This window comes from Fusarium oxysporum, chromosome 3 (genome assembly GCF_000149955.1).
Source record: "Fusarium oxysporum f. sp. lycopersici 4287 chromosome 3, whole genome shotgun sequence".
Taxonomy (NCBI): domain Eukaryota; kingdom Fungi; phylum Ascomycota; class Sordariomycetes; order Hypocreales; family Nectriaceae; genus Fusarium; species Fusarium oxysporum.
The window spans coordinates 3,554,108-3,578,481 of NC_030988.1; the positions used below are offsets into that span (position 1 = coordinate 3,554,108).

General features: G+C 48.8%; 7 protein-coding genes across 7 annotated transcripts; 1 reads left to right on the plus strand and 6 right to left on the minus strand.

Moving 5' to 3' along the window:
• Window positions 1-487: 487 nt before the first annotated feature.
• Window positions 488-1,558, plus strand: FOXG_06721 (uncharacterized protein; the record flags this gene model as incomplete). Its single annotated transcript, XM_018385385.1, has 1 exon — window positions 488-1,558. The coding sequence occupies exon 1, from the start codon at window positions 851-853 to the stop codon at window positions 1,556-1,558; it is 708 nt and encodes a 235-aa protein (XP_018242719.1). The 5' UTR covers window positions 488-850.
• A 6,110-nt stretch (window positions 1,559-7,668) lies between these two features.
• On the minus strand, window positions 7,669-9,135 carry FOXG_06722 (uncharacterized protein; the record flags this gene model as incomplete). Its single annotated transcript, XM_018385386.1, has 4 exons — window positions 7,669-7,930; window positions 8,068-8,386; window positions 8,450-8,725; window positions 8,781-9,135. The coding sequence occupies 4 exons, from the start codon at window positions 9,133-9,135 to the stop codon at window positions 7,669-7,671; spliced, it is 1,212 nt and encodes a 403-aa protein (XP_018242720.1).
• Window positions 9,136-10,610: 1,475 nt separating this feature from the next.
• On the minus strand, window positions 10,611-11,201 carry FOXG_06723 (uncharacterized protein; the record flags this gene model as incomplete). Its single annotated transcript, XM_018385387.1, has 1 exon — window positions 10,611-11,201. One exon carries the CDS (start codon window positions 11,199-11,201, stop codon window positions 10,611-10,613), a length of 591 nt encoding a protein of 196 aa, XP_018242721.1.
• Window positions 11,202-12,841: 1,640 nt separating this feature from the next.
• FOXG_06724 (uncharacterized protein) lies at window positions 12,842-13,516 on the minus strand (the record flags this gene model as incomplete). Its single annotated transcript, XM_018385388.1, has 1 exon — window positions 12,842-13,516. The coding sequence occupies one exon, from the start codon at window positions 13,514-13,516 to the stop codon at window positions 12,842-12,844; it is 675 nt and encodes a 224-aa protein (XP_018242722.1).
• Window positions 13,517-13,827: 311 nt separating this feature from the next.
• FOXG_06725 (uncharacterized protein) lies at window positions 13,828-15,390 on the minus strand (the record flags this gene model as incomplete). The annotated part of the gene is made up of 1 exon (XM_018385389.1): window positions 13,828-15,390. The coding sequence occupies one exon, from the start codon at window positions 15,388-15,390 to the stop codon at window positions 13,828-13,830; it is 1,563 nt and encodes a 520-aa protein (XP_018242723.1).
• Window positions 15,391-18,149: 2,759 nt separating this feature from the next.
• On the minus strand, window positions 18,150-19,404 carry FOXG_19368 (uncharacterized protein; the record flags this gene model as incomplete). Its single annotated transcript, XM_018399581.1, has 3 exons — window positions 18,150-18,614; window positions 18,661-18,983; window positions 19,035-19,404. The coding sequence occupies 3 exons, from the start codon at window positions 19,402-19,404 to the stop codon at window positions 18,150-18,152; spliced, it is 1,158 nt and encodes a 385-aa protein (XP_018242724.1).
• A 2,186-nt stretch (window positions 19,405-21,590) lies between these two features.
• Window positions 21,591-21,977, minus strand: FOXG_06726 (uncharacterized protein; the record flags this gene model as incomplete). The annotated part of the gene is made up of 1 exon (XM_018385390.1): window positions 21,591-21,977. The coding sequence occupies one exon, from the start codon at window positions 21,975-21,977 to the stop codon at window positions 21,591-21,593; it is 387 nt and encodes a 128-aa protein (XP_018242725.1).
• Window positions 21,978-24,374: the final 2,397 nt, after the last annotated feature.

Below are 24,374 nucleotides of genomic sequence, written 5' to 3' on the forward strand. Positions count from 1 at the left end.
AATCGATGACATGGGAAAGGATCACCGACACTATTTAAGACTGTCCATCATGACTGCCTGGCAGAAACTAAACGAGTACTACACCAAGCTTGGAGACTCACCGTTGTTCGCTGCATCCATCATCCTCCACCCATCACTCGGCATGAACTATCTGGAGGTGAACTGGGCGTTGGAAGAGCAGCTTGTGTGGGTGAGGGATGCCAAAATTGGACTGTCTGACTACTTGGACCGTTGGTACCACTGCAACCGGCCGGTGGATGAGCAGCAGAAGATGATCATGGACACATCGACATCCTTAAGCGTACCAAGGACGACAACTGAAGTTAGCGTGTTCAAGCAATGGATTAAAAGCAGGACAGCGAAGACCACGGTGATGGGAAGCGAGCTTGAGCGGTATCTGCGGCTAGAGCCGCAAGAGACTGAGGATCCAATCGAGTGGTGGATGGCTCACCAGGGACAATTCCCGATGATCAGCCAATTGGCTCTCGATATACTCGCGATACCGGCGATGGCGACTGATTGCGAGAGGTCGTTCAGCCTAGCCAAGCTAACGCTGACGACGCAGAGGCTTTCGATGACGACGGAAACGCTGGAGAAGTTACAATGCCTTAAGAACTGGGTCAGACATGGTGCGGTGAAGCTAGGGGCGACAATAGGTGGGGGGGAGGAGGTCCAATGGGAGATTGGAGATGTTAGCATGGAAGCATAGAGAGTCAGATTTGAAATATTTGAAATATTTGAATAAATATTTCAAACAACAAATCCAGTCTTGAGAGTTATCAAATATCTCAAATATGACCTCGGATTTGATTTGTTTGATTTGAGGGCAGCGCTGAACAACGTGTCGCTGATGCGGACTATGCTCCGAGCCATGCTTCACGAGACGTCGACTCAGCTAATGGACGAGCAGAAGAAGATGCTCGAGAGACTCTGGGACGCGTTGATGGGCAATCAGCGGATGACAACACAGATGATGGGTGAGCAGCTAGAGATGGTTCGACAGCTTCAGCAGGAAGTTCAGGCGGTCAAGACGCAGGCGGTCGAGGAGTCGAGGAACGTAGATGAGCTCAGGCGCCTGCATGAGCAGTCTACCAGGCAGCTGAGGGTGATGCGAGAGCAAACGAGCGAACAGATTAGAACAACGCGTGAGCAAACAACCGAGCAATTGAAGATCATTCGGGAACAAACAGCGCGGAACTTTGAGCAGATGCGATTGCAAGTCATGAAAGAAGTAGGCATAGTACAAGGTCAAGCGGCAGAAGAGATAAGGCAAGCGAAGGAGGAACTGAAGCAGGCAAGAGAGGAGATGCAGCAGGCGAAAGAGGAGATCAGCCAAATGAAAGAACAGCTGAAAACGATAGCCGGCAGCATTTCGAGCGGTGCTCAGACGAGCCCGCAGCCATCGTATGCGGACGTAGCCCGTACCCCACCCACAAGCCAGCCAAGTAACGTCCGCACTCTTTCGTCCATGCGCACTACCCCATCCTCATTCACGGACACCTTGTTCTGTACTATTGACCAGGGTTCAAATCCACGACACTCCACGACACATTTGTGAATATGGCGTGGATATGGATGCTGACTAATAATTTCGATGTGGAATGGGTGGAAATGGATCCATTATGGAAATGGATCCATATTGTGGAATTCGTGGAATGGAAACCTACTTCGTCCAACAATGGTAATTAATGGGTCCCGCCCGCCCTCGGTGACGTCAATGTTTTTGTCATTGGTCCATTAAAATCCGCCGTTGCTTGACGCAAAGGCAACACACCCACCGACGTTCCTGTTTCTTGTTATGCTGGATATTCGTAGCCGAACCGATATACCTATAGACGCGCCTTGCCGTCTCTCTCCGTCAAGATCCAGCTTTTGTAGAGCTGAAAGAGCCGTTGATTGTCCTCTTCTGTTCGTTCTGGAACGGATGTGGTTGACTTGGTAGGATGGGGAGTGGCCATTTCGATTTGGGGTAGTAACGCGAGTAACAGTGAAGCCCCCAGAATGGACTCATTGTGTACGGAGGAAAATGGGGTGGCAAATCGATGTTGTGTTGTTGTGGGTGATAGAAAGTACTTAGGATATGCGGGATTTCACAAGGAAATCAAGGTATTTTCGAACCCCACCTAAAATATTCCACGATTTCCACATGTGGAACATGTGGAAGGGGCTTCGTGGCGTGGATATGGAAATGCTGAAGCCCACGTGGAATGGAATGGAATGGATATGGATCCACATTATGGATCCATATGTGGATTTCGTGGTATGGATTTGAACCCTGCTATTGACACATCACGGGTCAGCGAGGAGGACAGAGGTAAGGCGCAAGTAGGAGAAGTGCGTCAAGCTATCGAAGAAAAGGTGCGGGCGAGGGAAGGCGGCCAACCGAACTGGCGATGCGCAGCCGTGGTGAAGGATGTAAGGAACGAAGATCGCATCAAGGTAGTGTGCCGAGACGAGGCGGAGCTGCAGCTTGTCAGGGAGGCGGCAGAGAGGACGATGGTGAAGGGCGTGAGGGTTCTCAGAAACCAGCTATACCCGGTCAAGGTCGACGGTGCAAACAGGACGGCGGTTCTAGATTCATCTGGCAATATTCTGCCTGGTGCAGCCGAAGCTCTAGGAAAAGAGAATGTAGTGACGATAGCCAAGATGCACTGGCTCAGCAATAAGGAGAACGGGAAGATGTACGGCTCGATGGTGATCTATGTCACCAAGGCGAGCGATGCGCGACGACTTCTTGACGAGAGATACTTCCACCTCGCCGGAGAGTCGGCCAGCACTAATGTCTTTGAGCGACGCCAAGGCCCCGACCAATGCTACAACTGCTGGGAGACTGGCCATAAAGCCTTTGCCTGCAGTAAAACACAACGATGCGGCAAGTGTGCGGAGACGGGACATCGCCATCGAGACTGCCAAGCGGTCGAACCAAAGTGTGTTCCATGCGGAGGACCACACGAGTCGTTCAGTCAAAACTGTCGGGTGCGACAACTACACATCACTGATGGGCACTGACCTGCGAATCTTCCAGCTCAACGTGCACAAGAAGGATGTGGTGCAGCTGAGCATGATGAACGACAGAGACTTGCAGGACTATGCGGTGCTGGCAGTCGCTGAGCCGTACGCCTTGAATATTGAAGGATCGGTGGTGACGACACCAAACAGTCACAGGAACTGGATCAAGTATATACCTACAAAGAGACACGACATGCAGTGGCCGATACGCAGCATGCTCTGGATACGGAGCGACCTAGAGGCGGAACAAGTGCCGATACCATCGGCTGACCTCACGGGGGCGATACTTCGGTGGCCCGACCGGGAGGTCTTGGTGGTATCGGTATACGTGGCAGGGAAAGATGAGGAGGCCCTACGTACTGCCATGAGGCAACTACATGCGATCATCGGGAGCTTCCGTAACAGCACGGGAAAGAGGACGGACGTCATCCTAGCCGGCGACTTTAACCGGCACGATCAGCTCTGGGGAGGCGACGATGTGACGGGTAGGAGACAAGGTGAGGCGGGGCCGATCATCGACCTCATGGATGAGCATGGTCTACTCAGTCTTCTCCCACGAGGAACGAAGACGTGGGAAGGACCGGGTGGTGAGAGCACGATCGACTTGACGCTCGCATCAGCCGAGCTGGCAGACGAGATGGTACACTGCGGCATCTATCCGACCGAGCATGGATCAGATCACAGGGCTATCCAGGCAGAGTTTGATCTCGCGATGCCCGAGAGAACAGCGGAACCAAGGTTGTTGTTCAAAAATGCACCGTGGAACGCAATCAGGGAAAGGGTGAAGGAAAAGCTCTCACCACTTCCGTGGGATGGTGATGTCCAGTCACAGACAGGTTGATGGATGTGGTCCTCGATGCGATCCACGATCTAGTCCCACGTGCGAAGCCATCACCGTACGCAAAGAGATGGTGGACAACAGATCTCACCAAGCTTCGTAGGACGTACACGTTCTGGAGGAACCTGGCAAGGGCCCGGCGTCGGGCCGGTCAACGGATTGACAGCCTGGAAGATCGAGCCAAAGAAACGGGTAAAGAGTACCATGATGCTATGAAAAGACAGAAGAAGACGCACTGGGACGACTTTCTCGCCGATGGGACCAACATCTGGCAAGCCGCCAAGTACCTCAAACCCGGACATGATGCGAACGGTGATAAGGTGCCTCCGCTGAAGAGAACTGATGGAACAACGACGCAGGACAAAGTCGAACAGGCGGAGGAACTGCTCAACGTCTTCTTCCCGCCGCTGCCAACAGACATAGAAGAAGAAGGCCCGCGACCACGGCGCAGAGAAGTGGCCATGCCGAACCTCACGATGGAGGAGGTGGAGGAGAAGGTGATGGAAGCCAAGGCGTGGAAGGCGCCCGGTCAAGACGGACTGCCAGCCATGGTATGGAAGCAGCTGTGGCCGGTGGTGAAGGAACGGGTCCTGCATCTGTTTCGGACATCACTGGATACAGGGCGATTGCCTAGCCAGTGGAGGACGGCCAAAATCATCCCACTCAAGAAACCGAACAAAGGCGACTATAAGATAGCCAAGGCATGGAGACCGATCTCGCTTCTATCGACGCTGGGCAAGATCCTGGAAACAGTAGTGGCGGACCGTATATCGCACGCCGCCGAGACGTACGGACTCTTACCCACCAATCACTTTGGTGCGAGAAAGAGGCGATCGGCAGAGCAGGCTCTACTGCTCTTCCAGGAACAGGTCTACAAAGCATGGCGCAATCGCAAAGTGGTCAGTCTCGTTAGCTTCGACGTCAAAGGAGCTTACAACGGCGTGTTCAAGGACAGGTTGCTGCAGAGACTCGAGGCGCGTGGTATACCCAAGGGGCTGATCAGGTGGATCGATGCCTTCTGCTCATACCGCACGGCTACCATCACGGTGAATGGCTACACATCAGCGCTACGGGAACTGCCACAAGCTGGCCTCCCACAAGGGTCACCACTATCGCCGATACTGTTCCTGTTCTTCAATGCAGACTTAGTGCAGAGCAGGATAGACTCGAACGGAGGCTCGATTGCGTTTGTCGACGACTACTCAGCCTGGGTCACAGGTCCGACGGCCGAAGACAACAGAGAGGGCATTCAGGCCATCATCGACCGTGCACTGGACTGGGAAAGACGCAGCGGAGCGACATTTGAGTGCGACAAGACGACCATCGTGCACTTTACCCGCGTCATCGACCGTACCAGCCGCATACCGTTCACGATCAAGGGAGATGTGATCAAGCCGAAGCGGAAGGCCAAAATTCTGGGCGTCATCATGGATGCAGGACTAAGATTCAAGAAACACATGGCTGAAGCGGCCACCAGAGGTCTCACGGCGGCCATGTGCCTGAGAAGTCTGAGGATGCTATCTCCACGCACGGCTAGGCAGCTGTTTACGGCGACCGTCGCTCCGGCGATGGACTACGCTTCGGTCGTGTGGTCGCATGCACGAAACGAAAGAGCACTGAGCTGGTTCAACAGGGCTCAGAAGATAGGAGCACGAGCCATCACGGGTGCTTTCCGGACAGTCGCGACAGCAGTGATGGAGGCAGAAGCCAACATACAGACGGTATGCGAGCGACATGCTCAAGCAGGCATGCGGATGTACATCAACATCAAGACGGTGCCAAAGACGCACCCGCTAGCAGCCCTCAAGGTGTCGGCGAGTCGAAGATACATGTCACCGTTGAAGAAGCTGGCGCTTGCGTATGAAGGCAGCGGAACGGAGCGGATGGAAACGATTGAGGCCTATGCGGTACCACCGTGGTACAACCGGGTGCCGCTTGTACGCGAGGCCGATCGTGAAGCGGCAAAAATAGCTGCAAAGAACGTCAACGACATTGCCATCGCGACCAGTGCTTCCGACAGGGGAGGTCTAGTGGGTATGGGCGGCATCGTGGCCCAAAGATCGCCTGGTCAAACAGACAGGATGGTGGCCAGGTACTCGGCCACGCTCGGGTCACGAGACGATCAGAACCCGTACACCGCCGAACTGGAGGCGATAGCGATGGCATTGCGATGCATGCCGGATGGTCTACAATGTCGAGAGCTTACGGTGCTGTCAAGTAGCCAGTCGTCACTCAAGGCGATTGCCCGACCGCAACAGCAATCAGGCCAGACCTCCATACGTCAGATCTACGAGCACATCGAGCGACTGAGAAAGGGAAACAATAGAGTCAAGATGATCTGGGTACCATCCAGAGACGATGACCTCAGCATGAGTCGTGAAGCAAAGAGACAAGCCAAGAAGGCTACCAGAGCGGGATGCACGCCGCAATCGCTACCGTACCAGGCCCGCTCCACGCGGCTCAGGCTGGCAGTGTCGCAGCTGCATCAGCAACGGAAACTACCCAACAATGTAGGCAACTACTCCAAACGGATAGATCGGGCCCTACCAGGCAAACATACGCAAACACTATACGACATTTGCAAGAGACGAGAAGCCGGAGTGCTCTCGCAGCTCCGCACGGGAATGGCAAAGATCAACAGCTACCTCAACAAGATCGGGGCCGCAGAGTCGGACAGGTGTGAATGTGGATGTGTACCAGAGACAATGGAGCATTTTCTGTTCCGATGCACAAGATGGGAAGCAGAGCGTGAAGCCATGCGTCGAGTAGGACAAAACATGATGGGCAACCTTTCCTTCTTTCTAGGTGGAAAGTCGGCGTTAGACGGAGCAAAGTGGAGACCTAACCTGGAGGCGGTGCGAGCGACAGTCAAATTTGCGATGGCGACAGGAAGATTGAGCCAGGAAGGAGTTTGAGAAGGAGAAAACTAATGACCACTAATATTAACATCACAGCTGATTACTAACAACAAACAGCCTCAAGTTGACAGACCATGCTTCAGCTGCTGAAGATAGGATGCTGAACACTTGGAGAAGTTGGCCTTCAAGCAGGCCTGTCGCAGGGACAAGCGAGGCTGGGGAAAGTGGCAGGATGTAAGGACTGGTGAGGTTGAGGTTGTAAGGGGTAAAATGGGGGGAATAACAGTGTAACGAGATACAACGTTGTGGGCCCTATGAGGCGTATCCTCCCGGGCGGAATAAATTCATTCATTCATTCATTCCTCTCTGAGGATGGGGAGGGACTACGGTTCCATAATACATATACAATTAGGGGCATCAAGGCGCCCGCGATCCGTTCAACATAATATAATAAAAATAATCGTATTCTTAAAATCTTACTAAAATATAAGAGATAAGGGAAATAAAAAAGAAATAGGTTCAGGATTAAATATCTTATAAAAGCGAATTTATAAATACCTTCTTCTATATAGGAAACGTAACGCTTGATCGAGCGTCACTCTATCGCAACATACCATGACATGCCGCGACAGCAATATTGACTCAAATAGAATAAAACTTCGCTTCTAATGCTCTTTAGACCAGCGAAGTATAGATTAGAATTCAACTTGGCCAAAAAATTGGTGGCGGCCTTGAAGACCTAAGTCGCATTTGCCTACTGGAGTGTCAACCCCTGTAAAGTGGGACAGATTAAATTAATTGTGCAACAATTGATTTTGGAATGTAGGACTAGGGGAGGTACGTTGAGCCCTTGTGTTTGTAATGCCGACAATGGCATTGTTAAGAATGCAATCACTAAATGACCGATAATATAGCAAGGCAATATACCCAGCCAGCCAGCCAGTGTAACTTAGCTTCACGTCATCACCGAGTGAGTCCCTTCCTGAAGTCAAGGTTCGGCTTTAGTGAAGCGATGATGAGCGCTGACTGTTGGTTGACACCGAAAGCGCTGATTGATCGGACGGTCGACTTGGGCAAGACGACGACGGGTTGGGAGACGATGCCGATGGCGATCAGGGCGATGAGACTGATTGAAGTGAATGGTGCTGGGGGTGAAGCGATGAGTCGCTCATCTTGGGGTCCGTCAGCGACGGCTGAAGCGACGCGTGTGCAATGGCTGTTACGTCTTTGACACGGTCGATGGTGTCCCTCAATTGGCGGTCAAAGTCAGGCACCGCTGTCGTGGGGATCAAGAGCCTCGACAAACTTGTCCTACAGCCTGAGGTGAATGATGAGTTCAGAAACGACGGCAACGGGGCTCACCCGTTCGCCAGCCGCGTCATAATCTCCTTGACAACAACATTCTTAATCACCTCAAGCGACTCTTCACGAACCTGCCCCTCTTGGACAAAATCAACGACCCCCTCAAGCCTGTCCATGTCTTCACGCAATTCTGAGAACGAGCAGTCATACGTATCGGCAAACTCCTCATTCTTCGAATCAAGCGCCGCAAAACGATGTTCCAGCGCGTCGTATCGCTCTTGGAGCTTATCCATGCCTTCGACCAGTTCCTTGTTTTGCTGTTTCAGCTTCTCGTTCTCGGTCTCCAAGGCTTCGACTCGGCTTTGCACTTCCTTCATAGCTCGGAGTTCGGCCTAGAGAAGGGTGATATCGTCGCGTTCGGTTTCGGTATCTTGGCGTGGACGCTTTTTGCTGGGAAATTCGATCGGGGGAGGCGGAGGCGGTGGGCGGGATGTGGTTTCATCGTATGATGGTGGTGCGGCTGTGTCGCCTGAGGGCTCGATGAGTTTGCCTCCAATGCCGCCGTACAAACTGGCGATGTGGTATCGGGTGCTGCAGGACTTGAAGAGACCTTGACTGGCCGCATCGCTGATGTGTTGTAGCTTGGGGGGCGCGTCGCGAGCTTCGATGTAAATGGAGAGGGCGGTGGCCTTGGATAGATCACGAATAGCGTCGAGGACTACTCCGGAGGATTTTTTAGATGCAGATAACGGCTCGACAGCAGCGGTGTGGACAATGATGGTAGGAGGACACCAACGTAAAGTCGAGACTAAGAGTGGTAGACTTGAACGCCTCCCCTATTGTTGTGGGAACAGTCGGGTTCTTAACAACCTCAAGAGAAACGATAGACGAAGCACAAACTCGAACCATGGCCTTCGTAACAATATCCAACCCCTTGAGCTTAACAGGCACACCCAGCTCAAAAAAAGCAGCCTCCCCATTAAACCTCGTATTAAAGGTAACAGCGCTCGATCTCGGATCCGGCTTCGTCAAGAATTGCATCGTATCATCCTCCCGCCACCTCACGACAGCTTTCGTAGTATGATGTAAATCGAGCGACGGTTCTTTCAGGCACGTTGAAGACGACATTTCTACGATTAGTACGTCCACCAGAGGGAACTTACCGGACCAAGCCCGTGTCCAAAAGGAGGAACAGCTTCGACGACAGGCGATCCGCAAAGCCTCCAGCGAACTGCGAGAACCAGGCAGATCCCTTCTACAGTCCCCGGTTGTTCCAGCAAAGGAGGCTTGACGCGCTCGTTTGATGGGTGCAAGTCGGAATTTTATGACGGTCTGTAGCGCGAGTTACTGCCTCTTTTTGGACGCGGGTGCTTTTTTGAAGAATGAGTTGATGGGAGGAGGATGTTGTGAGGATGGAGGAAGACATCGTGAAGAGTTGAAGAACTAGCGTCGTGTTGGGTGCGGAGATAGAAGGGAAGGGAATTAAGATGGCTGGTGCCGAGAGACACAATTTCGAAGGAAGAATTGTTTGTCCGTATACCGGGTATGACCTCGAGAGTGGATCGCCCTGGGGTGTCAGAAATGCTGGTCGCCATTCACATGAATTCTTTTGTCACCTATTTGCATCAATCTCTCAAGCTTTTTGCCGCTGCCGGCATCTCTGGGTGCGTTGCGCTTGCAGGCGACGTCGACGCAGCGCAAGGGGGTCATGTTCGTCCACGAATCGGAACTCCATTGTTGCTTTGTGTTGCTAGTGAAATTTGCTGATTTCACATGACACGTTGAGATTTTTGGGCCGTGAGAACGGGCTAACCTGATAAGGAAAATGTAACGCTCTTACCAAAGGCTTTCTAGTCCAAAATAGGGAAATGTAACGCTCAACGGCCTTCTATTCATTCTCCGACCGCCCTTAAGGTCGTTCATTCCAACCCTCGTAATACAACAGCAAGGCAGATTTGAGACTAAAAAATGTATTTTCAAGTTATTCAGGCATACAGGAACCCAATTAAGCTATACGAGACCAGAAGTTCGTGCTGTGGTCTGGAAATTCTAAATGCTGATTCCCCCCTGGAATCACGGTATATAGATTTCTTGAGTAGAGCACAGGAAATTGGACGCGTCTGAGGTACGATGATCCCAGGAGCAACCCACCAGAGATCGTCATGCAAAGAGATGATTGGTATGAGGCCAAGCCACCGGGAATCTCACTAGATAACCGCCAGTATAGAGCAATGGGCCTGCCTTCAGGATATCTAAAAGCAAGCTACAGCTGGTGTCTTGATCAAGGACGGGAGCAACTGAATTCAATTCAACGTAAGTCAACCCACATCAACATTTTGTCGAAGAGCCATTAGGATATGTAGATTAGGCCAGGGGGTGAGCTAAAATACACATATTCTATTGGCTCCTTGACAAAATGTTGATGTGAATTGCCTTACGTTGAATTGAATTCAGTTGCTCCCATCCTTGCCAAAAAGGAGCACGCAAAAACTGATTCAAGAACACGTTATGGTATCAAGTCAAATACAAGAAAGATCATTATCGATGGTTGTTCATCTCCTATGCTTGTGTTATCTACATATACACACGCCATCTATCACCATCTAGTCCTTCACTCGTGACTTCTTTCGAGGTCGTCCAGGCCCACGCATGCTCTTGCGCTTCTCTGAAGCACCCTTAGCCAACTGCTTAGTCTCAAACTTGTCCAACATATCGGGCGTAATCGTGCGCAGCTTGGACTCGTGCTCCCAAGTCGATTCGGCTGGACGGTAGCCAACCCACTGTACTTGATACATGTGTTGGGAGTTTCCGGACTTGTCCGAGGGTGAGGCTCGCTTTAAGATCTTGAAGACGTGATAGGTATCAAGGTTGGTGGCAGCCTTGCGGCCGTCCAGCTTTTCCCAGTACTTGAAGACAAGCACAGGCACCTTTTCTTGAAGACTCCACTCTGACTCCCAGGTGGTTTCCCCGTCTTGCCACTTGACTTGGATGTCTACGGTGGAGTTTTTGGTGTCAACACGGTGGCCAATGAATTTGTCAATCGCAACGTCTTTTTCCAAGTCGGGACCGATCTTCTGAGTCGCGCCTCCCTTAGGCGGCGACTGCACTTTGCCAGCGATTGGAGAAGCTTTACTCTCAGCTGGCTCCTGGAGATGAGCCGTACCATGATGCTTGGAACGTGTAGCAGCAGCCATACTGTCTCGAGTTCTCAAATGTAAAGCCAAAAAGTCGTAGGGATCTGGTCAGTCGGCGTATGTGACGAGTCCAAATAAGGTCAAAAACATCGTATCGCGCAAAACAGAGGCAATGAAACAAAAACGCTGCCAGTTGCAATTGATATTCCGGTGATTCAGCGCGTTGAGCTTTGTTGAAGTGGTTTCACTGCTGCGTTACTGCAGATGCTGATGGCAAGTTACGCGTGAACGCGTTCACCTGCAACGCGTTAACAGGGTAAGTGCGCCACAATCAGCCACGAGTTACATGGCATGGGTTGGGTGTGGCGGCCAATATATAGGCACCTAGGTGCCCAAATAAAATTGCGCACCCACTACTGATAAGAAAAAGAAAAAAAAAAGAAAAGAAAGAAGAAAAAAACCCATGCTTCGGTTGGATCGCTATTGCTGCGTAATCCTGAAGTTGCTTATCGTTCATGAGGCTGTCGTGTACCGTATCCTGCTTTCTCACATTCAGTTGAATCACCTGGAGGGACCTACTCACAGTGTTGCTAATAATATGGCAATAAAGTAGTATATTGCAATATAACCCATATGGTATGGACTTTCTCATATTGTAACAATATGATATGAAGATTTTGATATTGCAACAATATAATATGAGGATGTCCATATTGGCAATATATTACTTATATTGGGATGTTAGTCCTGGGGTGAAATTGCCTTTTGACAGTCGCGGACAGGTCTTGCCCTATACCAACGACAGGGATACTTGGCATTTTATTGGCTAAAATGCAGCCACGCGTTGTTTCCCCGCATCAGGGGAGGTACAATTGGTACTAACCATGTTTGGCTAAACCTTCCCTGCCGACCCATCGTCACCTCTGCCCATTATCTTTGTTACTGTCGAGCGGAGACAGACTTACCGCCATACCTCAATAGCGCCTCCCTTTTGTAAAATGGCCACAACGAGAAGAGTCGTCAATTTCAGTCGACTTGGCGATGAGACTTGTGCAGAAGCGGTTTAGTGATGGGGTCACGTGGAATATATTGGGTGTATTGTCACACTGCCAATATATTGGGATCTTGGCAATAAATACAATATGAGCCATGTTCATATTGGGTAATACAATATACATCCCTTGACAATACAATAATATTGCGAGGGGATCCATATTGGCAATATCGTATTGTTTATATTATTAGCAACACTGCCTACTCATGCCACCTGGGGTGAAGTTTTAGGCAATTTCTACTGAATGACTCATGCGGACCGCTGCAGAGAGCGCACTTGGGTATCTGTGCCTGGCACTTACTGTGATGGTGGCTCTCGGCGGCGCATCTTGCACATACTCGATTCTTGCTGCACGAGAATGCTTTGTGACCGAGCCCTTGGCAGTTATAGCATTGTTCCGGTCCAGTGATCTGCTCGAATACACTCGTATATGTCGATTCACCTGCGACGAGAAAGTAGTGTTCCTGTAGTAGTCTCTTGGCATCGTTGTTTTTAGTGAGGTACACCACCATGGATCCATATGTCTTAGGGTTGACCTTTCGGCTCAGCCAGGCCACTTTGGCAATCTGCACTCCATTCTCATGGCTCAAGGTTTCCATTGCTCCGGGGAGAACATTAAATTCCTGGTCAAAAACGGTCGTACGATTCATGCTATCAACTTTGATAGGATATAATTGGTCTCGAAGGACATGTCCTGCTCAACTGTCTTGTGGATAATCGTCGGTGTAGCGTCTCCAATGTGGTCTTCAGGAACTCTGGACTTATCCACTGTGCAGAACACCGGTTCCGGAGTTGCCGATCGGGCCGCAGATGGAGATTGGCTGGACATGCTGGTGGGTGTCATCCTGGCTGCGTCTGCATACGATTGAACCGACGACCGTTGTGTTTCAGTCTTGTTCAGCATGTTTAACTGTAGTCGAGTCTGCTCCAGCTCGCCACAAGCCTGGATAAGCTGGTCTTGGACTTGCGATAATTCTTGTGCCGTCTGAGCCGTGGTCCTGGTGACTTCCTCGGCCATACGATCTCTGAGTTTAGTGAACTCGAGCTGAAACTCAGCCTTCATCGCTTCGGTTTTCATGTTGAAGTCCTGCCCCAGGAGTTGCTTCAAGCTCTGGACTGCCTCGACCACGCCCCCGGATGACTTAGGGGCAGTCTGCTTCCGAGCTCGGTTTTGTCCTAGAACTCCCTCGCTAGTCCCACCTTCTTCCTGCCAATCCATATCGCCATTTTGCTGCTGCATCTCCAACATCTTCGTCGTCCTGGCCATCTTTCGCTGGGGACGATGATATCCCCCGCCCGACGCATCCGGCTCATGTCCCATGACGATAATGACGTCTGATACGGGGTTCGCAACACCAGACATCCACTAAGCGGTTACCAGGACTTTCAAAAGTTATAAAAAAAGGATAACAAAAGTATTCAAGAAGTATCGAGTCTCCCCGGTCGAGGGTCAAGTGCGAATCAATCGGTCGGTTTTTTATTTTTATTTTTATTTTTTAATTGGAGGGAGAAAAAGGCACATAACCTGGTCTTATCTCGTCTCGTCATCCATGTCATAGGCTGAAAAAAGGGGTAATGAAGAAAAACAGAGGGTATCAAGCCCGATCGTTCCAAATCCAAGATTTTGCTCCCTCACCCGCCTCCTTCAGGTAGAATATTCCCTAGGCTTCTTAGAACCTCGATGACTGGTATGTCCCTTGTTCCTGCGCTCGCCTTCTCCTGCTCCTCACGTTGTCGAAGTCGTAGGGCGCTAACACTAAGGACCTTATCCGCTTCTTTGCCCGCAACCAGAACCCGCTGCTCGAGCTTGTGAACGTTGTCGGCAAGTTGGTCGACCTGAAACTCGAGTGACGACTGAATAATCCGCAACCTTGGTTCTGTCTGAGACCGAACAGCGTCGAATGATGCTGTCTCGTCGGCCAGGAATCCTCTGATCTTGCCTTCATATGGATCTAAAAGATCAAAGTCTGGTAGAACAATAGGCCCAGTCTCGCCTCCGGAGAAGAGAGGCGGTTGGCCAGGCGGTGGTTTTCGTATTGCTTGCCATACCTTCTTCTCATCTTGTAATCTTTTGATGTTGATTTCCAGTTGGGCCAGTTTCTCGTCCAACTCCATGTTTCTGGGGTTGGGCCTCAACACTACAGGCACATTTGGCCCGTCATCCTCTCGACTAAACCAGTCTGAGAAGTCAGATCGAGCCGCAAAGTCTTTTAGCAGTTGATCTTGAATAGCACGAGCACCAAGAATAGCATTAGAATTCGGTGTGCTATGAGGAGGCTTCGCTGCCAGAGCGCGCTCGCCACACCAGGTCAACAGTTGTTTCATACGCCGAGGCTCTGTCAAGCCTTCGGCTTCAATGTGTTTGTAAAAATCCGCCGGGTTGACCTCCCGGTGGGGTATTGCTGTTTGGCCGCTCTCGATCAGAGAGCTCGCCCTTCTTCCACGGTTACCCAAACTGCTCCGCCTGTTGCTATTGCCCCCCTTCTTTCGCATCTCTTTGTTTCTGTTAATGATGGGCGTATCGCTCATAGGCAGAGCAATTGTGGTCGACTGCACAGGCGGTTCGCGTTGCGGCGATTTATCCCAGTCCGGAGGCGGTCTAGTAGGTTTTGCGCGGGATTCGCGTTTCTTAGGCGCTCCACTGACTGGGGAAGCTGGCGCTGCTTCAGGTACTGTTTCTAGTTGGGATTCAGGCTCGGGTTCTGGTATGGACGCTGGTGCTGGTTGAGGGCCTTCTTCCTCCTGTGCTTCCCCAGATCGTCGCGTGCTCCTCCTGGTTGATGGTCTCTTGGGGACCTTGATTTCTTGCGCATCTGATGCTTCAACACTCGCTTTTCGTCTGCTACTCTTCCTCGTCGGGGGCTTTGTCGTCGTGTTTGTTTCTTTTTCGGGCGGCCCCTCCTCCACAATCGTTCCATTAGTCGTCGGTGCCTTAGCAGCATGTTGCTTCGCCGCAGGTCGTCCCTTTGCAGACGACTTCACTGGCTCCGCCTTTGGCTCTGGCACTGCTTCCGTCTTCGGTTCGTCTGTCTTGTCCGTCTTAATTCTCTTCGATTTTCGCACAAATGCGAAGTCATCGTCGAGCTCATAATCTGTCGCCGCCGCTGCAGCGAGACGCTTGCTCAACCGTCGCCCGTGCTCGTTGCTTATGCTAATTACTTGAAGCGGCCGCCGAGTCGTCACCGGAGTCGTCATGGGTGGCGCATTCGGGACCGTTGACGATGTGATTTTAGATTCCCGGGGTCGTGATGCCGGGAAAGTTGTCGGTGCGGTGCGGTACGGTCGGTGGTGGAGGGGCCGAAACTGTCGCGCAGGGTCAAAGAGGTGCGTCGCGTCGTGATTTACGTGTTCTCAATGATTAAAAAAATGCTGCTCAAAATGCTCAAATGCTATCACAATGCAATTCGTGATGTCGGTCAGTTTGCGGCTTCGTAGATGGTGGTTTGCGGTTCGCGACGTGATTCGCGAATCGTATAGTTGCGTGGACTGCTTGCATATTTGGAGACAGCGGATAGTGTCGAGCACTGGCAGCTTCCTCTTTCACACACATTCACAATCTAAAAAGCGTCACCACACAGTACGTTGAGGGATACAGTACCTACTATGTCTACCCCAGTTTGGCCTTTTATACACTAGCTGAGCGTCAAGCCAAAGGTAACGATAAGCCTCTCCGCACTGTAACGGGCCATTCCATCTTAGGACTAGTGCTCTGACTAGCAGTACTTGAGAGGTACGCGTATTATGGGGCCGAAAAATGGCTTACAGGTGAATTTTACAGCCAAAAATGGACATTACATCTGCTCACGAAGTGCCTTTCTGTTCCTGGAAGTCCCCACCAGTGCTGTTAATATAAACAATATGATATTGGAAATTGAGCCCCTTCGCAATATTTTTGTATTACCCAATAGGAACATGACTCATATTGTACTTATTGCCAAGAACCCAATATACTGGCATCGCGACAATACACTCAAAATATTCCACGTGACCCCATCACTATACCGCTTCTGCACAATTCTCGTCGCTCTACTGCACCATAACTTGAGGAACCCTACTCCGTACTAGAGTTCTTTTTGGTGGCCCACCTCACAGGAGGTAGAGTTCCCTTCAACGACAGGGGTAGAGTTCTTTTCGTAACTGCCAATCATAATCCGACAATCCTATTACGTAAGGGGCGCGCCCGCCGTAGACCTGCCAAGTGGTGGATTATTCCACTGCTGAGAAACCCCGCATTACTCCACCATTTTCGCGGCAGCTGCTTGAATTTGGCCCTCATAATACGTTTTTCGAATATATGCCTGGATCCACTGCTAAACCCTCGAGGAAGGTGGCTCGCCGCCGACGTCGTGAGCGTCCAAGTACCCAATTTGAGAAAGAAAAGCTAAGTTTGTGACAGAGGCACCACCTACTCGCTTAGAGCACGCTACAGACAAACAGCGCGGGCGTCGACTGCAGCTGAAGAACGAGCGATGTTGGGTTGGGACTCTGAAGAATTCAAGCCGTTCGTCGTCTTCAGGTGATCCTAGTAGGAACGTCTATCTTTATTTTGTGAATAAAGACCAATATTTTCTGCAAGATAGTAAGCGGAGAGATGTCCTTTGGGACAATATCGAATTTAGGAAGGGGTTTGATGTTCAGAATATAGACAAGCTGGCGAAGAAGGTGATTGAAAAGATTTTGCACCAGTCGCAGAGGCACTACTCGATAGGTGAAATTTAAGTCACTCAGTCTCAGCCTCTCACCCCTCCTCCTCCTCCTCCTACTACTACTACTACATCAATTGCCGTCGGTGATGACATCCAATAACAGTTTTTGTAGCCCGCGTGCCTCTCCGCGTTAATGAGACTGATACTACTAACAAAAGGCCGCATGAGAACCGTGGCTACCCAGCCTATCACCATCGATGGACAGCCACATACGACTTATCAGTACCCCAGGCTTCTAGCCGTTACTGAGCACTGCCTTTTTGCCTGCCCGATTCTATAACGAAGACTTTGAACAGAGAGAATAGAAAAATAGTCTCGATGACTGGATGTTGGATATTGAGATTTGGAACAGACTTGACGTTTTGCCGTCACATGAGGGCTCAAGCCATGAAGTCAAGTATGAAACTGCAGTGAAGAGTATTGATGAGTTCCTTGAGCTTCTATTAGTCTAGAGCTCAGCTCCACTCAACACAGAAGCTTTCAATGACCCGGTTGCGGGCTTGTATTTTTTGGCGGTACATTATGTTATTATCTGAGATAATCAGGGCATATTTAGGATTAGCGCGCGATATTCCCAGCGAGAGGTACATATGTTCAGTTCTGTATCGTGAACTCTGTGGATTATACCATATATTCAATTCCAGATAAGATACGTAAGAGTAGTCGAACGAAAACACTCCGTATCATACTTCTGAGAACTATTATGCTGTTTCAGGTCTCTAAAGTATCAAGCACGAACGAGTCAACTCGTAAGGATCCTACAGACGCTTTCTAGGACCCTACGAGGGACAGGTAAGGCACCTGACATAAAAGCGGCTTGTAAAATAGAAGAAGCTTCTGTAAAAGAAAACAAAATGAGCCAAGTAATTCAATAAGGATAAAGAAAGGCTCGCATAACCGGAGAAGAGGTCTTCCAAAAGACATCACGATCAGTATGCCTATAATGGTAATTACAGCCAACCGGCATATCAAGCGTCTGCGACATAGACCCTAGATATACTTGTCAACATATCCTAGCACTGTATAGCTTAAAAAAAAGAAGGAAGGAAGATGAAAACTCTAAAAAAAACTCTAGCTACAGAGGTTATTAATTATGAATTGATAACCGACCGCTTGTGAGAGCCTTTATATCAAGTCCTTCGAACTTTTATATACAGAAATTTCATCCTTTCTACCATTTGTTATCCATTATTAAATAGTAAGGAGGCGTTAGATACGGAGCCATATAAGGTGTAAAGAGACGCCTAATTATTCAACCACTGCGCTTTCCCACCAACAATCTAGCCTCAGCCGAAGCAGACTGGCTAGATTAGTAGAGCCGTCAGATTGTACAGCTCCATCGTCCAACTCGCGTAGAATGTTGTCAATGTAATTTCCGGCGGCGCTTAGATGTAAAATCTGACAAATAGCGTTGTGAACAGCAAGAAGCCGAGCGGATGGGGGATCGATGGTTCGCTCGGGAGTGAGAAAGAAAGTACGATTGACTGGAAAAATACGGTTCCTGAATGGCTGACGGAGGGTTGAATCGATACGGTAGCTATTGGGCTGGTTCGTAGGCTCGAAGAAAACTTTGAAGTTGCCAAACTGCCGATGTAAATCAATTTTCAGAGTGAGAGCGTTCCGAGAACGATCAATATCTGGGCCTTCGATAAGGTGCACGATATCGTGATCAAACATATCAAGTATTGCCAATGCCGTTTCCTTGGATTTATTCTAGGACACATATTAGCTTGGGGTGTAGAATTGGATATTTACCTACCAGCTCAGGGTTTCCTGTCGTAGTCATCAATGAGTGAGGAAGTATATGCGCGACTTCCAGTTCCGCAAATGATCCGGGTTCCTGTTCTTTGAGTAATTGTCCTTGATCGTCTGAAGCATAGTCATATCCGCTCTCTTCAATACGGCGCTCAGCTTCTTTCATATCGAAATCGCGAGATATTACGCAACGATGTCGGTCACGAACTAGGCAGTCACGTCTAAGCGACGCCACTCGTTCCACGGACCCGACAACAGGACGCGTGCTCGTGATTCGGGAGCTAGCTGCGGGCGATGGTTGGGGCGTCTTGCTGCCAGCAGCCTTGACTAGAGTCTGATGAGTGTTGAAGTCGAATGCTAGCAAAAAAGACGACTTACGTGGAAGGAAGAAGTTGTCGACCAGGAAATCTGCAAAGGCGTTCAAGGCCAAACGAATCCCCTCTTCCACCGTTTCATCATCGAGATCGATAACTTCATCTATCTTAATATTCACTGACCCGAGGAATGCATGCAAGAAGTTGGATTTAGATTGTTCTGATCGAGCATGTTCGTACGTTAGACGAACCAGCCTAGGTCGGTTATACGGCTTTTCAGTCGACGAGGGCTCGAAGTGCTCAATAACGCGACGGAGAACACCAGCAGCCTTATCAAGTTCATCTGGGTTGAACGAAGGACTTGCGCCTGTAGAAAAGTCAATGAATCCCTCTAGTGATGATTGGTGTCGGTGATGAGGTGCAGAAGACCCCATCATTCTCTTGGCTCAAGTTAGGAAGATGGGCAATTATGAAGAATTCGAGATCACTCATCCGACGAGCTGATGGGTTGCCTGATTTTATTTTGTGGGGAGATCTTACATAATTGATATTACATGGGGGGTTCGATAAGCATGTGGCACAGACAAGCATGTGGCACACCCCACTTGTCACCTTAAAGGCGGGTTTTTAAATAATTCTTTAAAATTCAAATTAGGCTTAAAATAGCTAAGACTTTAATAGCTTATATATAAGTCTTAAAATAAGCTATACGAATTTTTCTAGATTTTTAAAGAAATTCTATATAGCTATAAACTTTAAAATCTATTTAAACTATATATTACACTGTATTTTAAGGTTTTCTATATAAAATAAAATAAATAAAAATCTTATAAAAATATTTCTTTACTAAGCTAGCTATACTATCGTTAAAAATAATTTGTTTAGATTTTTAGCTATTTTATTTAAGAAACAAATTTCTATAGGGTAAGTTATTCCTAGCTGCACAGTATGCTGTGCCACATGCTTATCATGTACGTTACCCAATCATGTACCTTAATCGACTCCACTACTTCCACCAATCATATGTAGCTTGAGCTGCTTGCTTTAATCACATTGCAGTCTACTAAGGGATGTGAAATTTATTTTCCTACACTTAGAGTTCGCCTTGCAAACCCCCTAACATAAATCCCTAATAGTCAAATGTTACAATCACGTGCCAAAAGTCTGGAATCACACTGATCCTACCCCGCTTTCAACACAGCGTAATAGAACCATCACGAGTTCTTTAATTAGCAATTAAATAACGAAAAATGCCTTCAGGAAATCGGTCTTTTGGGACTGAGATAAGCGGAAATCGTAAGTTTAATCATGAATTTACTCCAGGGCAAAGAGCAGCCACAATGGCGGAGCTACATGCCGGCAAATCTCAGAGGGAAGTTGCAGATAACTTCTCAACGACCCAGGGGACCATCTCGAAGACCAAAAGACGATGGGAACAACACCACAACCTTGCCTCACAGCCACGAAAAGGACGTCCAAAGAAACTCACGCCGCTACAGCTTATCAGGATTAATTCGTATATTAATCGGCATCGCGAAATCACCTGGAATGACGTTCTGTATGAACTGGAATTAGATGTCTCTATTCGCACTCTCAAGAGACGTTTACAGAGCAATTGGCGCCGCAAATGGCGGTCAAAAAGACGGATTTAACTGTCAGAAGAAGACGCAAAAGAGCGGCTTGAACACTGTACGTTTTGGCTCCGTCATCTCGATGATTACATACGCGTAAGTCGGTTTAAAATGAAGCTATTCCCACTGACTTTGGCGTACAGATTTGCTTCAGTGATGAGGTTACTGTACAGAATGCCCCGAACAACCCTGACGGCTGGGTCTTTCGCCGGCCTCATGAGAAATACCGTAAGGAACCTAGTTAATGTTCAATCTCACGGAAAAGCCTGTCAATCGATTATGTTCTGGGCAGGAATCTCTGGAAGGAAAAGGACGTATATTATCCCTATGACGAGAGATATTACGTCTGAAAAAGGAGGTTATTCTAGCTGGTCATATCGTAAATCCCTGACGGAAGGTCTTCTTCCTTTTATTGATGAATTTGGTGATTCCCAACAGGATAACGCGCGTGTACACATCGCCAAAGCTTCAAAAGACTGGCTGCTTTTACACGGCATTATTCCATTAAATGGCCTGCACATTCCCCTGATTTAAATCCGATTGAGCATATATGGAAGGCTTTAAAGGCCAAATTACGAAGAATTCATCCTGAATTTATCAGACTAGGCAAAAGCGAAGCTCACAGGAAATTACTGATCAAATGGATCCAAGAAGCGTGGGAGGCGTTGCCTGACCGACTGTTGTTGAAGCTGACGACTTCAGCTGCTAACAGACTTCGGGCTTGCAAACGGGCGCGCGGATGGTATACAAAATATTAATCTACAGACTCAGGGCTATTAATTGATATATGAATGAAGCTATTTTGATAATTAATTGCTGTTCAATTGCAAAGTGAATTAATATGTTGAAATAATTGGTGTTGGTGGGGCGGGGTGATTCCAGACTTTTGGCCTATTATTTTAGCCTAATGATCGTCTCCCTACTAGTGTTCACCTTTCTGCCGCCACTGTCTCCTCCAGAGTCAATCTTATACTCTTCATCTTTGCCGTTTAGTCCTTGCACTCGCACTTCCAGCTCCTCCAGTGCTGCTTCTTTTTACCCATGGCCTTGAATGCTCTATTGCCTCCAATAGTTATGCTGTCGCCAGGCTGACAATCGGATTTCTCGTATACCGTGCACTCAAAGCACCGTACAAGCGATTTAGTGCCTCGGGAATTGACATCAAAGTCATTGACATTCTTTGGGAGGTTTTTGCAGTCGCCTGGTTTGCCAAACCCAGTGAATGATTTACCGTGCCTGAGATCGAGTCTGATCAGGTTGATGCCTGCCTCACACTTAGGTGCACGGGTATCGAGCATGTCGCTATCGTCAATGACGGCGGCATTGGCTACTCCAAGGCCCAAAGCGACAAAGGGGAGAATATAAGGGAAGTGCATTGTTGGCTGTCTTGAGGTTTTTAGAAGTTGGGTTTGTGGCTCTTCTTCTCTGTGATGTATTTCTTGAGATGCTGCAGTTTGCGATGAAGATTGGTTTAAGATTGTCGAGTAATGCCTAGGTATTTATAATAGTCTGTCTCTGCACTCCCCTTCCACATGCATTTTCTCTGTCTTTTACGTTCGCTCACCAGCTAGTTTTCAGCTCACTATACCACCCTTTTCACTGCGAGCTATCAGTAGCGATACTTCTCCGTTCGTAAACGCTGAGGACTGCTTTGGGCTCAGCCTCTCCGTCCTAGAGCCGATGCGAGAGAGCTGCAACCACCACTAGGCAGCTGCGACGCTTTCATGTTGTTCCATTATGGCTTCACTGTCGTCCAACAGAGGTCTAGAACAGGTGAGTTATTTTTAGTCTTACCTTGTTATGTATTAAATTTGTCATTGTTGTTAATCATTCCACAAATTAAGATAGAGAATGAGGCATGGCTGACGGGAGTTTCGCCTACCGGTAGAGCCCCGATCAGTAAAAGGTGGCTATTAAAAATACTGTAGTCAAGGTCAGATAGTATGGCAGCTGACGCTACAGTATCCCCTCCACTCCATATCTATTTCTGAATGCTTTCCCTACCCGTGTAAGAGTCATGTCCGTGTAGTCAAAACGTCATGCCCGTATAACAATTCCCTACTCAAGTAGTTGCAACCTCTTCACCAATACGAACAATTCTCCACACATTGGGAATGTAAGCATCTCTCCTCGAAGCTCACCTCTTACTGTGTTATTTATAATAGTTGAAGCCCACCTCCGGAAGGTAGCAACCTCAGACGGATGGTAAGTCCCTGCAGTTGGCACAGCTATAAGGGGTGATATACGCTGGTTTGTATTGATAATCGCGAGAATTAGCAGTTTATCAATTGGTAACTTATACCTAAGATAAATGTCGAGATGCTACTTAAGGGTAACAGCCTAGCCATCTGTACTTCAAGCGGAGCTCTTATGATTATCCTTGGCGTAGGGTTGAGTGGTGTGAGTAACTTCTTCTAGGGTCCAAGAATAAATACTGTGAGAGGGTGGTACTGTAGGCTTGGTATGGTGTAGTGGTGCTAGTATATTTGCACTGTATCTCCTTGAGTTTTCGGATGCTTACGCTCCGACCCTTCCGTACGGCTGTCTTACGGAATACAGTGTTTATCACCCCCGGTTGGTTCATCGTCATGAGGGTGTCATGTAAAGCACTCGACTAGTGGCTGTAAAACCCATGAAAATCGAATGTGGGAGATCTACAGTACGGAGTTTGGTGAAAGCCATTCTTATGTTTCTCCACATGTCGAGGGCCCGAGGTATCAAGGAGATGGCATTCAGAATCCTGCACCCTTATTAAGAATTGACTTTCTGCCACTGTGGGAGGACAAATAAGGGCTCGTGGTTGTATGCCGATGTGACGAAAATACGTGTTGCCCTACTCCACCACAATCTCAGCTCCCACTGGATTCGCCTTGGATGGGAGGCTACCTACTGTGACTAACCAACCTACACGTATTTCATAATACTGTAAGGACTCACGAAATTCGACCCGACCGGTGGATCCCCTTAGTGGCGGGCTAGCCTAATTCGGCCGGTCACACGATGCGGCTCTTCCCGGCAGATATCAAATCGGCATGCCGATAATCAGGGTTCAAATCCATACCACGAAATCCACATATGGATCCATAATGTGGATCCATATCCATTCCATTCCATTCCACGTGGGCTTCAGCATTTCCATATCCACGCCACGAAGCCCCTTCCACATGTTCCACATGTGGAAATCGTGGAATATTTTAGGTGGGGTTCGAAAATACCTTGATTTCCTTGTGAAATCCCGCATATCCTAAGTACTTTCTATCACCCACAACAACACAACATCGATTTGCCACCCCATTTTCCTCCGTACACAATGAGTCCATTCTGGGGGCTTCACTGTTACTCGCGTTACTACCCCAAATCGAAATGGCCACTCCCCATCCTACCAAGTCAACCACATCCGTTCCAGAACGAACAGAAGAGGACAATCAACGGCTCTTTCAGCTCTACAAAAGCTGGATCTTGACGGAGAGAGACGGCAAGGCGCGTCTATAGGTATATCGGTTCGGCTACGAATATCCAGCATAACAAGAAACAGGAACGTCGGTGGGTGTGTTGCCTTTGCGTCAAGCAACGGCGGATTTTAATGGACCAATGACAAAAACATTGACGTCACCGAGGGCGGGCGGGACCCATTAATTACCATTGTTGGACGAAGTAGGTTTCCATTCCACGAATTCCACAATATGGATCCATTTCCATAATGGATCCATTTCCACCCATTCCACATCGAAATTATTAGTCAGCATCCATATCCACGCCATATTCACAAATGT